This window comes from Penicillium malachiteum (assembly GCF_028827825.1).
Source record: "Penicillium malachiteum strain IBT 17515 chromosome Unknown utg000003l:1.0-4950554.0:1.0-4952489.0, whole genome shotgun sequence".
Taxonomy (NCBI): domain Eukaryota; kingdom Fungi; phylum Ascomycota; class Eurotiomycetes; order Eurotiales; family Aspergillaceae; genus Penicillium; species Penicillium malachiteum.
The window spans coordinates 4,824,047-4,840,244 of record NW_026643096.1 but is presented as its reverse complement, the minus strand read 5'-3'; the positions used below and the strand labels follow the sequence as shown (position 1 = coordinate 4,840,244).

Sequence of the window (16,198 nt, the reverse complement as noted above, 5' to 3'; positions counted from 1 at the left end):
GATTGATGCATGAGTTAATCATTGATAATAGAAATTGCTCAGTACTATGGAAATGGTAGATTCATAGACCACATCAAGTCCGACGTCGCACTCACCCGAATCCCTTGCGTCCACTTCAACAGGATCGAAACTGACACAAATCATCCGCGTGGCTCCCACGGAAAATCCTGGTGAATCGGAGAAAAAAAACCAGTCCAGCAATAAGTACATATCCAAAAGCTCCTGGATCTTTCACTTTTATGATCCTGCCTATGATAAGGTCGGGTCATTTTCATCTGTAATCAAGGTTTCTTGGAACCTTTGATCGCCATCTCCTCGGACTCTTAATCACCGATCTCATACAAAAAGAAAAATACCGCAAGTGGCGTTTCACGGATAAATTTCTGTCAGATGACACTGCATCCTTTCGCGCCCCTCCCGGCCACTAGGGCGCAATCGGTCGGGCTTCACACCAGAGCCGCATCTCATCAGCCCGAGGGTAGGGGATCCCATACAGTGGATGAAGGGGTTCGAGACGGTCGCTCTTTTCATACACATTACCCTCGCGAATGGGAGTGGACCGCCAAGAGAACGCAGATGCGAAATGTTCGCTGGTTGTTGCGCTAGAGTCCGTGCGATAATGGTAGTGCTGCATGGCGCTCAAGCCCGCGAGCACGTAGCAGGTGTGGTAAGAATCAGCATGTCTGATTGTGTCACAGTCAGCACATGTAATTTTTTTTCCATTGAGAGCCCGAGATCCCAAATCCGAGATCAAGTTTAGTAGTACTTACTTGCCAGGCTTGTCGCGAAGACCACCATTGGGCGATTGACAACATCCAAGAATGTAGCGGGCCAGACCTTCGCGGCTGAATAGACTACCCACAGTTGTGGCGGGAGGACCGTTACCCTGTGGCTTTCCATCTAGAGCAGACTGGAGGAGTGGCCAGCACCCGCCAACCCAGTGACTGTAGCATCCATCAACCAGCTTATTTGTTCTGCCAGAGAATCCACCCTCCGGACCATATTGACGAGCAGATAGCCAAGACAGTAGAAACGGAAGGTTCATATGTCTGCGACCATGGTAAACAAAATATCCTTATTGAAACCAGTTGTTCACGTATTCACGTACCTGGGAATAGTCTCTTCCGGAGGCCCTAAGAGAGCCAAACATGCTAAAGCACAGTATGCATAAGCTCCATGCGCCTCTACGCCCGGGCTGCCAGAAATGCCACCCTCATATGTTTGGCCTAAAGACTAAATTAGTAACAAGCATAACATGAAACTGGATGGGTCTCCTACATCGTGATAAGTATTGGGCAAGTCCGTCAGTCAACTTGTGTAGACCAGCATTACGAGCTGGGGAGTCAGGAGGTAATTCGACCGGCAGATCGAGTAAAGAGATGATAGCCATGACGCAGTATGCACCACTGTGAAAGTCAAACCACGGAATCAGAACCCAGATCTTGCATCGAGGGGTATGCAATTACTTACCGCACGTCCTCTTCCCCGCCCTCGCAAACGCGAAAACCTCCATCGGGCTGCTTCAAGCGGCCCAGCCATTGCCACCTAAGAACTGGTCAGATGCAAGAAATTGAGTCCGGGATCATGACAACTCACATTGACTGCCGATCAATCAAGGAATAGGCATCTTCGCCTCCAACAATCGCAAGCGAGAGAACGGCCGCATAACTTCCGGCAAGGTGGGATATCTGACCACGACCGCCACCGAAGCCGCCCGTGGAGTTCTGAGCGGGCCGTAGAGTCGAGATCAAACTGCAGAATTTTTAGTTTCTGGTTGCATCAAGGTTGAAGAGCTCATTGGACCAGCAATGTCATGTCTGTGATAGAAGAAACCCAGGAACCTGGAACTGAACCCCGCGGTAATCACAATAAAAAATAAAAAATAAAAATAAACATAAACAGAAACAGAAACATAAACATAAATGTCAAACAATTAAACAAAAAAGGAAAAACAATATAATTGAGCCAGAATAGAATAAACATGCCCGGTAAAAAAGCAAGCAAAATAATAAGAAATTCCACACGAGTAGTACTCACCGTTCCCGAAATCGAGTAGGATCCTCACCCATCAAGAATAAACCAGCCAACCCCCAATATGCCATCCAAGGACGACTAGCATCGAGGATGACAAAGCCGGCGGGATAATCTTCCAATGAATCAAAGAGATAGACTACATGGTCATCTCGCTGGAGTGCAGGCACGCCGCATGCATTAAAGGGGCCTTGCTGAGAACTTTGAATCCCCTTGAGGAAAGGCAGACACTTGTCGAGCGTCGCGTCCTGCAGATCGACTGTCTCTGTCACGAGCGGGTCGCGGATGGCCGGCGGCTGTGTGAACAAGACTGGGATCCCCGGCCGAGGAGCTTGGCTTGTCATTTTTCCGGTTGAAATAGAAGGAGTTGGGCGGGATACTCCGGGCTGATTCTGGTTGGATGTTGATGATGATGGTGGGGGTTTGGAGAGGAAGCGAACTTTGCGACGATTCTTCCCCGCGATGATGGGTGGCATTGACTCTTCAAGGTCAATGGAACAAAGAAGGTATTCTTTTTTTCAATTCTGTAATAGATAAAATATGTTGAGTTGATAGTTGTTGACTTTTAGATGTTACTATTGTTTCTTTGAGTGAAAGTGAAGGAAGAGATGATGATGTTGGTATTGTTCCTCCCCACTTTTTCCTTCCTTCCTTATTCGTCTCTCTTTACTTCAACTTCTTCCCCCTCCCCCTCTTTACTTACACAAAGAGTAACCTTGGAACTAATGTACTCTGTACATGAAGTACGGAGTACTCGACTGTCACTATCACTATGAGTTTACCCCACTACTCGAGAAAAATAAAATAAAAAAAAGAAATCACTGACACTCTCGTGGCCCCGAGGTGCGTCATGCCAGCGTGCAGACGCTATTGAATCCTCCGCTGCATGTCAGAGACCCCAGATAACCCCACAACCAATGATTCTTATGGGTCGTGATGTGATAAGTCCAATTTTGAGACGACATGCACGCGACGGTGGCTGGTGAGCCGTGCATATATCCTCATCGTGCAGTCATTTTCCCTTACCCTCCCTTGCTTGAAGTGTTGCCTGCAGGTGCCTTCTTCCCCCAACCCCAAGGCCAAAATTCCCAGAACTTTACCAACAAATTCTCTTCCTCTCCGGGTTAATTTGGACCTGTCAAATGGCTTTGACTTGTCTGGACTTGGTTTGTACTTGGGTCTAGAGTGGTTTAGGATGGGTTATCCATTCCCTTTTCGACTCATGGGTCCATATTGAAATTTCTTTGATCGATAATGGGGTTCCTCCAACGAAAATCCCTGTTCTCAACCTACTGCACGGTCAGCCCCCCCACCTCGGTGGCTAGCACTTATACGGAATGGGCCAAGGAAGCCAAATCCCTGGAAAGATACGAATCCCCGACGTTGTGAGTTGCACCTTGAACGATGATTGGACTAAAGAAGGCAGGACTTGACTATCATACACGATCCGATGTCAGATCGGCCGGAAAGCACGGTCCTATACTATTGCCACGGCCTGTACAGCCAACTCCGCTCCGTTCTCCGATTTTTTTCAATTTTTTTCTCTCCTTTTTTTCTTCCCTTCTCTTATGAAGATCAATCTGGTTTTGTTGGGCTCCACTGATCTCCCGTCCCGATTCCGGTCTCCATACAAACTCCGTACGAATTATTGGGAAGAAAGAGATCGTGTACGGAGTACGGAGTGTACTCCGTAGTTCAATAATTCAAAATTGAGTCAGTAGACCTATTCAGTGGAGGTGAATGTAGGAATAAAGAAATTAGGTGTTCACTCTAAGAAAGAATAAGAATCTCATTCCCCCAGGTTTCGGTACCGAGGTTCTACCATGGATAACTTGTTTACTTCATAGAAAATCAGATTTACGAACAACACAATGTACATCTGTACTCAATTGAGTCAGTTCTATTGTGAAAATAAATCACAGAGTACATTATGTACTAAGACTGATTGAAATACAATAGTAGAGCGTGGCAGTAACAAGACCCCACTGTTAACTCCCCTAGCGCATCTTCTTCACCGCTGCTTTGTCCCCCCCCACCGCCTCTGCCTCTTCTTCTCTTCTGTCTCTTTCCCCCCCCCAGAAATGGCTGTGTCACTCTCTCTCTGAAGGTCCTTTTCAATCCAGGCTGGTCCTTTTTCTCCCCTTCTTTCCTCCCCTTGTCCGTTTTTGTCTCGGTTTTTTTTCTATCTTGTTCGACAACATCTCGATCATGTCGAATGTCGATTTATCAAGTGACGGCCTCATCGTCGATTATGACTCGAGAGGTTATCTTCAACATACATGGCCTGTGGCGGTAGACCAACACGCCCCGCGGTCAGATGAAACTCATGACCTTTCGCCCCTACAAACCAGCGGTCACCCTCTAGAACAGTCGGTGGGCCAAGATCCCAACTTGATGGTCGACTGGCACTATCACCACCACTTGCAACATACCCCTCATCAACATCAATTATCATATTCCCCCGAGGACCCATCGTCAGCGCCGCAATTTACCACCGCTAGCTATGGCATGGCCATTCAATCCTCCCCGGTGGATCTTATGTCGGCTCCGCAAGGCGGGATGAGCGCCGGCTTGCTCGATGGCCCGTATCTTCCAATGTCTGCCCCCGTCGACATGGTGCCTTTTACCTATCACGACTTTCAAGCCGACCTAATGACGTTTCCGAATGGTCTGCCCGATGTGGCATACGCGGCCCACCATCATCACCATCATCCTGTGATGGAGAGTAGCTCGCCAACGGATACCTATCTCGAGGTCCGTTCCCTCTCAAGTAGCGATAACGGATGGAGCACGGTGGACCACCGCCGCTCGCTTGATTTCACTTTCCCCGAGCAAGGGGTCTTCGTCAACCCCACTCAGACTCTTCATGACCGCAGTCTCTCCGAGTCTTCATATTCCACCTCATACGGTAGCTTTGTTGATATCGCCCACCCGATCAGCTCCCCTGGTTCTGAGAACAACATGGATTTGCCCTACACTCACAACGCTGCTCTCAGCTTTGCCAGTACCTCCCCGCCGAGTAACACCTTTATCCGCCGGGAGGAGTACTCCTCACAAGGTTCCCGTTCCCCATCTGCCGTGAGCCCCAGTGCCATGGTACGACCGATTCCCGTCCCTATCAAGAAATCAAACTCGCCTACTCGCTCCAGTGGCTCTCATACATCTGCCTCACCACCAAGCCGAAAGCCATCAAGGAAGAGCCCTATTGCAGCCAAGACCGCCGAGACCAAGGTTCGCAAGCAATCACAGACCGGCAAGCCCGAGACTGAGAAGCGTGTTGGTAAGCGAAAGGGTCCTCTCAAGCCCGATCAGCGTAAGCAGGCTAGCGAGATACGCAAGCTGCGGGCATGCCTGCGCTGCAAGTTCTTGAAGAAAACCTGTGATAAGGGTGAGCCCTGTGCTGGCTGTCAGCCATCTCACGCTCGGTTATGGCAAGTGCCTTGCACTCGCATTGACATTAAGGAGATTGGCTACTTCATGAAGGACTGGAAGGCGGATTACGAACGTCACATCACCATGGGTTTCTCTGTTGGAAATATCAAGGGTTTCTCAGACCAGGAACGCACTCTTTTCATTACTCACGGCTATGGTCAAATGATGCCGATCAAGGCCCGTGAAGTCTACGTCCGTGACGAGCAGTGCTTCACCATTGACTGGGTTGAGTCTATGCATCGCGAGCCGACGCAGTATGAGGTGGAGACGGCTAAGCTTTCCGCTGGTATGGAAGGTATCTCACATGCCATGCTGTCTGATTACCTCGACCGCCACATCGATGGTAACGGCACATTTGAGAAGTTTGTTGATGACTACTTTGAGGGTACTCCCTTCTTGACCCAAATGCTGAAGACTGCTTTCCGATACTACTACCGCACCAAGCTACCGGTCATTCGGAAAGCATTGAAGCTGATCATTGCCTACAACCTGACCCTCCATGTCACCATGGTTGAAGGGTTGGGTGCTGAGGAAGACTTCATTGGTCGTATCGGGGCGTCTTCAAAATTCCGGGGCAAGACCATGGCCCCTGTGATGATCAACTTCCAGATCAAGTGCGCTATGGCTAGCATGTGGCGTGAGCTGCAGAAGGATGTTCTGGAGGAGCTTTCTGCTCTGTACTCGAGTGTCTACAGCGGTGAGAAGCTCAAGAACTGGCCCACGATCTTCATCCTGGCCTCCATCCTGTTGGCTGTTTGGGAGGAGATGCAATTCGACTGCCACTACCGAACTCCCGATCAGGCTGCTGTGGACAAGTTCTGCACTGATATGGAGACCACTCCAGTTGGGGTTATCGTGGGACTGTTCCAGGCTATCTCACAGAAGCTGCCTCCTTTCACAGAGTGGGACTCCCAGAAGCACCACCACCTGCTATACTCCAACCCAGATGTCTGCAACACAATGACCGAAGTTCGACAACATGTGGAACAACACGGTAAGCACTTACTTCCGAGTTCTGCACATCTCATCTCAATACTAACTTTTCTGTAGAAAACTACCTCCGCAGCCGGACCGGCTCCGGTTTCAACCGTGATGATTTTGATTGCTTGTCCAACAAATTCATTTCTCGCCTTGTTATTCGCGCTAACTAAATGACCCGACGAAGCGCATGATAACGACGACTTCCTCCCTTATGACGACCTCTGTTTTCCCTACAGCGAGCTCTAGTCCAGCGATTTTGCTTTCTCTGCATAACTATGACCTGGATGATCCAATGCGATTTACGTCGTGACGATGCGTAAGCGTGTCCACTCACTCTTTTGATGATTATGTATCGTGCTCCTAGTGAGCCGAAACTCTGTGATTGCATTTTTTTGCATTCTTTTGGTTCCTGGGAACCGCCTTTCTTTATTTTCCTTTGATCTCGAAGATTTCTTTTTGAAGCCTTGTTCTGTGTTTTTATTCTTTGACATTTTGTGGTATAACCTTCTCGCATAGCTTTCAGCGATGAACGAGGATCACGATTTTTATGACCATGTACGGCTGAGTGTTGTTGTTTATTTTATTTTTTTTCTCTTTTTGTGACAGCCACGAAAAAGCTAGGCTGTTTCAGTCTACATTTCCGGTCGTCTACCTTGTTTGATTTAGTCTTTTATTTGGATCCGGCGTGCCGAGGAGAAAATGGCCCATAGTTACATGGGTAAACTTGAAGTGCAGGATCTTGTCTATATATCCTTCATTGACGATACCAATTATGAAAACTTTTAACTTTAACTTATTAAGTGTCGAGTCCTCGTATAACTACCTAGGTACTAGTAGTATTCTGTTATATGGAGTAAACCATGGAAGTATTAACCTTTATTAATGTTTTCATTTCACTAGTGTCAAGACTATCTACAATAACGTTTTTCTTCTCTTTTCGTCCCGTGTTGATCTTTTTGATTGCCGAATGCGTCACCTGACTGAGTATATATAGAACAATATGCAACCTCGGAAAGTTCCAAAGTTGGAAGGCGCAGTGATTAGTCATGATAAGTAGAACCAATGTGACCAATCACATCTTCTCATACGGAGCATGGCCTCATCCCTTCATATCCCAAAATGTACTAGTATAGACCCGTGATTACCCCGTGACCCGTATATAAATGGGTCAAACGGGGTCAAACAAGACAAACTGGATACAAACTGGGTACCTCGATAGCCGCTGAACTCCATTTCAGGTTCCACCCCCTCTTTTCACGATAAGCACTCACGTCATCGTTGATGTCGTTGATGCCGTTACTCCGTATACCGTCACGGCGATTCCGTTCTTGAGAAGTTTAGTTTAACCAGCGGGATTTAATTTAAGATTGAAAATTTTTATTCCTAGAAACCTACATAGAATGCACTAGACAAAAAACCGGGATCAAGGTTTTACCACCGGTGGCGTCAATGACCTGTTCCTAACTTGACTCATCCGGCACCCGGCATTTTCTGGTAACTTCCCTTAGTCAGATCTCTCGCCCCCTCTCCTACTTAATCCCTCCTTCTCCTCTCTTTCACCTCCCAACCTTCCAACATACGTCCCCCCCTTTCTTCGTTCCTCACCTACTTTACTACACAACACTTCTACAACTTTACGAACTACCATCGCCATCATGCAGATCTTCGTTAAGACTCGTGAGTATTCCATACCTCTAAACCTCTTATCTCTCCTTCCCCTCACGGTTGCCTAGAGGCCACCAAACATCTTCCCAGCCCCTCATATCATCTAACTAACTCTTCCTAGTGACCGGCAAGACCATCACCCTTGAGGTGGAGTCCTCCGACACCATCGACAACGTCAAGTCCAAGATCCAGGACAAGGAGGGCATCCCTCCCGACCAGCAGCGTCTTATCTTCGCTGGAAAGCAGTTGGAGGATGGTCGCACCCTTTCGGACTACAACATTCAGAAGGAGTCCACCCTGCACTTGGTCCTGCGTCTCCGTGGTGGTATGCAGATCTTCGTCAAGACCCTGACCGGCAAGACCATCACCCTTGAGGTTGAGTCTTCCGACACCATCGACAACGTCAAGTCCAAGATCCAGGACAAGGAGGGCATTCCTCCCGACCAGCAGCGTTTGATCTTCGCTGGTAAGCAGCTTGAGGACGGCCGTACTCTCTCCGATTACAACATCCAGAAGGAATCTACTCTCCACTTGGTTCTGCGTCTGCGTGGTGGTATGCAAATCTTTGTTAAGACACTCACTGGAAAGACCATTACCCTGGAAGTGGAATCTTCCGACACTATCGACAATGTGAAGAGCAAGATCCAAGATAAGGAGGGTATTCCCCCTGATCAGCAGCGTCTCATTTTTGCCGGCAAGCAGCTGGAAGATGGACGCACTCTCTCCGACTACAACATTCAAAAGGAATCCACTCTTCACCTCGTTCTCCGTCTACGTGGTGGTATGCAAATCTTCGTCAAGACCCTTACTGGAAAGACTATCACTTTGGAGGTTGAGTCTTCTGACACCATCGACAACGTGAAGAGTAAGATTCAAGACAAGGAGGGTATCCCCCCTGACCAGCAGCGTCTGATCTTTGCTGGAAAGCAGCTGGAGGATGGTCGTACTCTTTCTGATTACAACATTCAGAAGGAGTCCACTCTCCACCTGGTCCTCCGTCTCCGTGGCGGCCAGTAGTCACGATCTGCTTTTTATGATTTCCACTGCGATAGGTCCTATATGACCTGCATGGCGTTTGGTCGGCTTTGAAGCTGAGGCTTCTTTATCCCCTTAGTTTTAACTTTATGGGCATTCTTTTTCTTCACCTTAATGGTGCTACTTTACTACCAATGAATTGACTGGCTCCACTTGCCGGATTGCTAGAATATTACTATCCACCACTCCAATACAGTAGGCTGTATACCTGTAGACAACAGAAATTATTGTCGCATCAAAATGCAGTCGCCACTCGCTCTAGATGTCCATTTTCAAAACAGGTCTACGCCACCAATAAGTCTGGTGACAATTCCCCCGCTTGAGTGAGTTTGCCCCCCCCCCCCCCAGGCTTAAATTGACACCTCAGGCGTAAATCAGAGTCCGGGGTGCTTACATCATCGCTTCCTTATCGCATGCCCAGGTGGGAATCAACTTGAATCTTGGAAGCAGCATCACGCAGAAGCTCACAAGTCACGACATGCCTATCGCCCGGGATGCCCTCTTACTTCTATCATCTCTGTTTTGAAATTCAATCAGAAAAACTGTCGTCGAGCGCTTCATCACTGGCAGTCGAATCCGCCTCTGAAGCGCTCCAACCATTCCAACACTCCCCGGGCGCAACAGCAACAGCAACAGCAACGAATACAATTGACTCCTCGAACTCAAGAGCCCACGATCCCAAAGAATTAACTCTCACCTATCGACCGCGACATACCGTTTCCTTTTCAGATAGCATCTCACCCTCCACATCACCGAATTCCTCCCTATCCACCACCACCCCGCACCACAGCCCCCTCCAATCCGACCCTCGTACTGGCCCAATCTCAATTCAGTGTATTGATATGGTCGCGCCCGAAACCAGCTCGCATCGCGCTCGGCGCCCTACAGCTGACGATAATCTCGTCTCCGCGGGCATCGGCACGGATATCCTTGGCGGTCCACGCACAAAGGGTCGCTATGTCCCTCTTGACCAGGAAATCGGAGACAGCGTGATCGGGATTGTGCATTTATACCGTGATTCTCAAGAGACGCCGTTCCTCACTAGCAACGATGACGATTCATACCTGAAGGGCTCTGCTGCCGCGGCGAGACAACCCGGTGATTCGACACTCGCAAGGAATACCAAGCATGTTCGTGGGAAGAACTCGACAGATCTCAAGTCTTATCCGTTCCCTATTACTGCGTCTTCTTCTGGATCCATGCCTTCGCAGGGTCTGGATGAATGCACCACACTTTGTATCCTGGCCGTGCCCTCCTATCTTTCGCCGTCGGATTTCCTAGGATTTGTGGGAGAGAAAACACTGGACGATGTGAGCCATTTCCGAATGATTCGAACGCCTCGCGCAAATAGGTATATGGTTTTGATGAAGTTCCGAAATGGGCGGAAAGCGACTGAATGGCAGAAGGAGTGGAATGGGAAGGTATTCAACAGCATGGAACCAGAGACATGTCACGTTGTATTTGTGAAATCAGTCGAAATCCAAGTTGTGGAACCAGGTTCACCTACAAGTTTCTCTCCAACTGAAGCTGGTCCGCTCTCTCCTGGCCAACCGACTCTCTCTACAAAACCACTTGCACCACCAACTCCCGCACTGATAGAACTGCCCACCTGTCCAGTCTGTCTAGAGCGAATGGACGAGACGACGGGCCTATTGACTATAATCTGCCAACACGTCTTCCATTGCACATGTCTTCAGAAATGGAAAGGCAGCGGATGTCCAGTGTGTCGCTATACACAAGATGATTTCCGACGCGGTAGCATCATCCCAGACCCGGATAAAGAACCAGCCGAATGTAGTGTTTGTCACACCGAAGAGAATCTCTGGGCCTGTCTAATCTGCGGAGAAGTCGGCTGCGGTCGATACGATGGCGCACACGCATTCGAGCACTGGAAACAAAGCGCGCATGCGTTCGCAATGGATCTAACCTCACAACGAGTATGGGACTACGTGGGCGATGCGTACGTGCACCGAATAATCCAAAGTAAAACCGACGGCAAGCTCGTTGAACTGCCCGCCGCAGATAACAGCGCCCTCGATCCCGATTGGGCGGATGCAGTTCCACGCGAGAAGCTCGAAAACATGAGTGTGGAGTATACGCATTTACTCACCAGCCAACTCGAAAGCCAACGTGCCTACTTCGAAGAGGTAGTTGAGCGGGCCGCAGACAAAGCCTCACAAGCTAGCGCTGCAGCATCTGCAGCAGAAACAGCCGTCAAGAGCGTCATGAAGCAACTCGCAGAGTTACAGACATCTCATGAATCTCTACGCAGTGAGACAATACCAGGCCTAGAGCGAGAGAATACAAGAATATCAAAACGGGCAGAGAAATTCGAGGCGCTAGCACGGAAGATGGAGAAAGATTACAGGGAAGAGAAAATAATGAACCAGTCATTATTGGAACGATTGGATATTATATCCAAGGAGAATGAGTCGCTGAAAGGGGAGAATGTGGATTTGCAGGAGCAGAATCGTGATTTAACATTTTTTATTAGTGGCTCACAGCGGTTACAGGGACAAGATGAGGATATTGTACAAGGGACTCTTAGTGTTCCTGAACCGGAGGCTGCGAAGAAGAAGAAGAATAAGGGGAAAGGGAAAGGGAAGAGTTAGCTCTTATTTCATGTTGATTGAATGATTGTATAGTAGTTATGATTGATGAATTGCATGAATTTGAACTTATAGCGTGACAATGTCATATTCAATTCAATGTTGCCATATCACTATACATAGCTCTAATACTGTTACTATTGACACAAACATGAGCCCCGAAATCCTTGAAGAGCCATGGATCTTCCCAAGCTGATTCCACATTTGAATGATCTACTAGAATGGCAAGGTTGTGTCCTCTTACCTAAATTCACCGTAAACAATGATAAATCGCCGTGAAGTCTATCCAGATCTCATGATTGTCCCAGTGAAACCCCAAGTTTGCGATTAATTCCCCGTGTACATAATATTGATGACTTGATAAGATAAAATCGATTTCAATCCGACAAATCCATGTTATACCCCCTTTATTGCCATGTTTTAGTACATCGGAGCATCAACCAATAACAAGTAATAGAAAAAACCGGGGTCCAGTCATCCATGGCAAAGAGCACAAGTTCCAAGGCTAGATCCTTTACTACATCGAAATTGTAATAAAATAGTAACATTTGAAGTGAAAAACAAAGTATGACGATTATATCCGCATTGCACATACTGTAGTAATATCCTCGTCTCACTCAACGCATCTACCCGTTTGGATCAAGAATGTCCTTTCCCCATGGGATTGAACGGATTTCATGAATCTTTCATGGATTTGCTGGTCAATAGTTCTGGGCTTCCTTCTCAGTCTGGAACAGTCTCATGCTGTGTTTCGATCTCGGTATGTATAAGAAGTGCTGATCTGGCAGGCCGATTCAAAACACCTTTAGCAACTTATCTCTCTTCAGCTCGGTAGACAGTGTGCATATCGACACAATGTTTAAGTTGAATGAGCTATTAACTAGCTTCTGGCTCTTACCAGCTATCTATGCCGCAGTTTTAGCACCCGAAAAGATTCTAACAGAGCCGCAAAGCGTATCACACTCCCAGTTTACGATTCCATTATCCGCAGAAGAGGGCGCAACACTAATTGCCAATATCGACGATCCAAAAGCCATTGACGCGCAATCTGCATGTCCTGGCTACAAAGCCTCGCATATCAAGCACGGTGACAAGGAGTTGACAGCGAAGTTGGCACTAGCGGGCAAGCCATGTAATGTGTATGGAAATGACGTCGACGCGCTAGACCTTTCCATCCAATATCTAGGCACAGATCTATTGACCGTGAAAATCACACCAGCTTATATCTCTCCAGAGAATGCATCCTGGTTTCTACTTCCTGAACATGTGATACCAACGACAAAAGCCGATAAGAAGGGTTCGAGGGCTCAGCATGATCTCGATATCTCATGGAGCAATGTACCTTCATTCCAGTTCAAGGTCATTCGGAAATCGAACCAAGACGTACTATTCGATACCCATGGGTCTAAACTGATCTTTGAGGATCAATTTATTGAGTTTGTCACTTCTTTACCCAAAGATTACAATCTCTATGGCATCGGCGAGCACATTCAACAGTCGCGATTACTGAATAACTTGACAATCACGCTTTGGAACGCAGATGTTCCTGATCCGATCGACCGGTGAGCTATGGTGTTTCCACAAATGATGCCAGGTGTTATACTAATGTGGCTTAGCAATATCTACGGCTCTCATCCATTCTACCTGGATACTCGATACTTCGAAGTCCAAGGAAATGGGCAACAAACCCTCGTCTCAATTGAAGAGGCCGATAAATCCAAAGACTACGTCTCCTACTCACACGGGGTGTTTGTGAGAAATGTGCATGGACAGGAGATCCTAACTCGTCCTAGGAGTCTCACCTGGCGCGCTCTCGGTGGCAGTGTAGACTTGACATTTTACGCTGGTCCCTCTCAGGAAGAGGTGACAAAAAGCTATCAAGCGAATACCATTGGTCTGCCTGCTATGCAACAGTATTTCACTTTTGGATATCATCAGTGTCGTTGGGGGTACCAGAACTGGTCTGTCATGCAGAGTGTGTTGTCCAACTTTGAGAAATTCCAGATTCCGCTGGAGAATCTATGGTGAGGAGCTCAGATCTCCCCAGATTCTTGTCTGTCTTCATCAGAGCTGATCCTGATAGGAATGATATCGATTATATGAAGGGGCTCCGTGATTTTGAGAACGATCCTGTTCGTTTCGGCTACAAGGAAGGAGAAGAGTTCTTGGAGAGATTGCACAATGGTGGCCGGCACTATATCCCCATAGTTGACGCGGCTCTCTACATTCCAAACCCTCATGATGAGTCTGATGCGTATGTCTCTCCAGACACCCTGTCTTTCAATTGGCTAATTGATTAGGTATGAACCGTACACCCGCGGAGCAAAGGATGATGTCTTCGTGAAGAATCCCGATAACAGCACCTATATCGGATCTGCTTGGCCCGGGTACACTGTTTACTTGGACTGGCATAACGAGAAGGCGCACGAGTTTTGGACTAACGAGCTCGTGACTTGGCACGAAAAGATTCCCTTTGATGGAATCTGGATCGACATGAACGAGGTCTGTTCCTTCTGTGTTGGAAGCTGTGGAAGTGGTAATCGCACTATGAACCCTGTTCATCCGCCATTTGAATTGCCAGGAGAAAAAGGAGCCGTGGTTTACGATTATCCCGAGGGGTTCGAGCTGACAAACGCAACTGAAGCCGCATCTGCAGCCGCGGGATCTTCGAGTCAAGCTGCTGCTATTCTCACTGACTCGGGTACAGTAACCGTGGCTCGGACTTCATATATCAACACGACTCCAACTCCAGGAGTACGAAATATCAACTACCCTCCCTACGTGATAAATAATGTCCAAAATGGTCACGACCTGGCTTCCAAGGCTGTATCTCCTAATGCGACTCATATTGACGGTATTAAAGAGTACGACGTGCACAATATTTACGGTCACCAAGTTCTAAATGCCACATACCAGGGCATACTCGGTGTGAATCCCAAAAAGCGCCCATTCATCATCGGACGATCAACATTCGCAGGATCAGGACAATGGGCCGGACACTGGGGTGGAGATAACTGGTCCAGATGGGGCTCGATGTGGTTTTCCATTCCACAAGCCCTATCATTTTCTCTTTTCGGGATTCCAATGTTCGGTGTCGATACCTGCGGCTTCAACGGAAACACAGACGAGGAACTATGTAATCGATGGATGCAACTATCCGCATTCTTCCCTTTCTACCGAAACCACAATGACCTCTCGACTATCGGGCAAGAACCCTACCATTGGGCCTCGGTGATAGAAGCATCCAAAACAGCAATGAACATCCGCTACGCCATCCTCCCATATATCTACACTTTATTCTACTATGCGCATAGAACCGGATCAACAGTAATGCGTGCGCTTGCCTGGGAATTCCCAGATGACCCATCTCTCGCCGGGATTGATACACAATTTCTTCTTGGTCCCTCGATAATGGTGATCCCCGTTCTCGAACCACGCGTGAACTACGTTCGCGGTGTATTCCCAGGTATAAAACAAGGAGAAATATGGTACGACTGGTACAACCAGACCCTCGTGAATGCACAAGCAGGCGTGAACACTACCATTTCCGCACCATTAGGTCATATCCCCGTCTACTTGCGAGGCGGGAGTATAATACCGATGCAAAAGCCCGCATTAACAATTCGCGATACCCGAAATTCAGACTGGAGTATCCTAGTTGCCTTGGGCAAGAACGGAACTGCATCAGGACAATTGTACTTGGATGACGGGGAGAATATTCTTCAGAAAGCAACGAAATACGTCTCATTCAATGCGAGCCAATCTGATATTGTCATGGATTCACTTGGGAATTGGCACGAGACGAACAAATTGGCGAATATCACGATCCTCGGTGTATACCCTCCTCGACGAGATTTGTTAAGTGGGAAGACTCTGTCGGTGAAACTGGAAGGAGAGAATCCGCCTGGTACATTTGATTACGATCCTGACAAACATATTCTCTTTTTTACGGGGTTGCAAAAACTTACCGAGAATGGGGCTTTCTCTGTACCCTTGAGGTTCAGGTGGATATGGCAATGAGGTGAGGTTGACTAGGGAATGATGTGATGGAGTTTACATTCAAGTTTACGTTGAAGTTCTTTGCAGTTTCTCATTTTATGACAGTGCAAATAATGAATTTTATTTTGTCTAACACACAGGATCATCTCTTACATAGAATTGATTCCATATAGTTCCAACAGGAATAAGGTAGTAATCCATATTGACAAATAGTAGTAGTGATCGACATTGAACCTCATTCTTGGCCCCATTGCAACCCCATCACGACCCTGAATTAAACCTAGCGCCCTTTAATTCCAAGTTAAATGTTTCTAGTTACGCGCCCTGCGTCGATCCACCCACCTTGGAAAATCAAAGAAGCCGATGAAAGTCCGTTCCGAGTTACGGATATCGGCGACTCCGACTCTTCATCAGATCTACACATAAATGAATTCGGATCTGAGTAA

The 16,198-nt window shown here is 47.7% G+C and overlaps 4 protein-coding genes across 4 annotated transcripts; 3 read left to right on the top strand and 1 right to left on the bottom strand.

Moving 5' to 3' along the window:
- Positions 1–424: 424 nt before the first annotated feature.
- Positions 425–2,507, bottom strand: N7483_008095 (CAAX farnesyltransferase subunit beta RAM1; the record flags this gene model as incomplete). Its single annotated transcript, XM_057091532.1, has 7 exons — positions 425–683; positions 771–1,049; positions 1,109–1,226; positions 1,279–1,406; positions 1,471–1,545; positions 1,597–1,752; positions 2,038–2,507. The coding sequence occupies 7 exons, from the start codon at positions 2,505–2,507 to the stop codon at positions 425–427; spliced, it is 1,485 nt and encodes a 494-aa protein (XP_056946273.1).
- Positions 2,508–4,239: 1,732 nt separating this feature from the next.
- N7483_008094 (uncharacterized protein) lies at positions 4,240–6,614 on the top strand (the record flags this gene model as incomplete). The annotated part of the gene is made up of 2 exons (XM_057091531.1): positions 4,240–6,457; positions 6,514–6,614. 2 exons carry the CDS (start codon positions 4,240–4,242, stop codon positions 6,612–6,614), a joined length of 2,319 nt encoding a protein of 772 aa, XP_056946272.1.
- Positions 6,615–9,638: 3,024 nt separating this feature from the next.
- Positions 9,639–11,756, top strand: N7483_008093 (putative RING and UBP finger domain protein; the record flags this gene model as incomplete). The annotated part of the gene is made up of 1 exon (XM_057091530.1): positions 9,639–11,756. The coding sequence occupies one exon, from the start codon at positions 9,639–9,641 to the stop codon at positions 11,754–11,756; it is 2,118 nt and encodes a 705-aa protein (XP_056946271.1).
- An 852-nt stretch (positions 11,757–12,608) lies between these two features.
- N7483_008092 (glycoside hydrolase family 31 protein) lies at positions 12,609–15,773 on the top strand (the record flags this gene model as incomplete). The annotated part of the gene is made up of 4 exons (XM_057091529.1): positions 12,609–13,315; positions 13,370–13,777; positions 13,837–14,007; positions 14,054–15,773. The coding sequence occupies 4 exons, from the start codon at positions 12,609–12,611 to the stop codon at positions 15,771–15,773; spliced, it is 3,006 nt and encodes a 1,001-aa protein (XP_056946270.1).
- Positions 15,774–16,198: the final 425 nt, after the last annotated feature.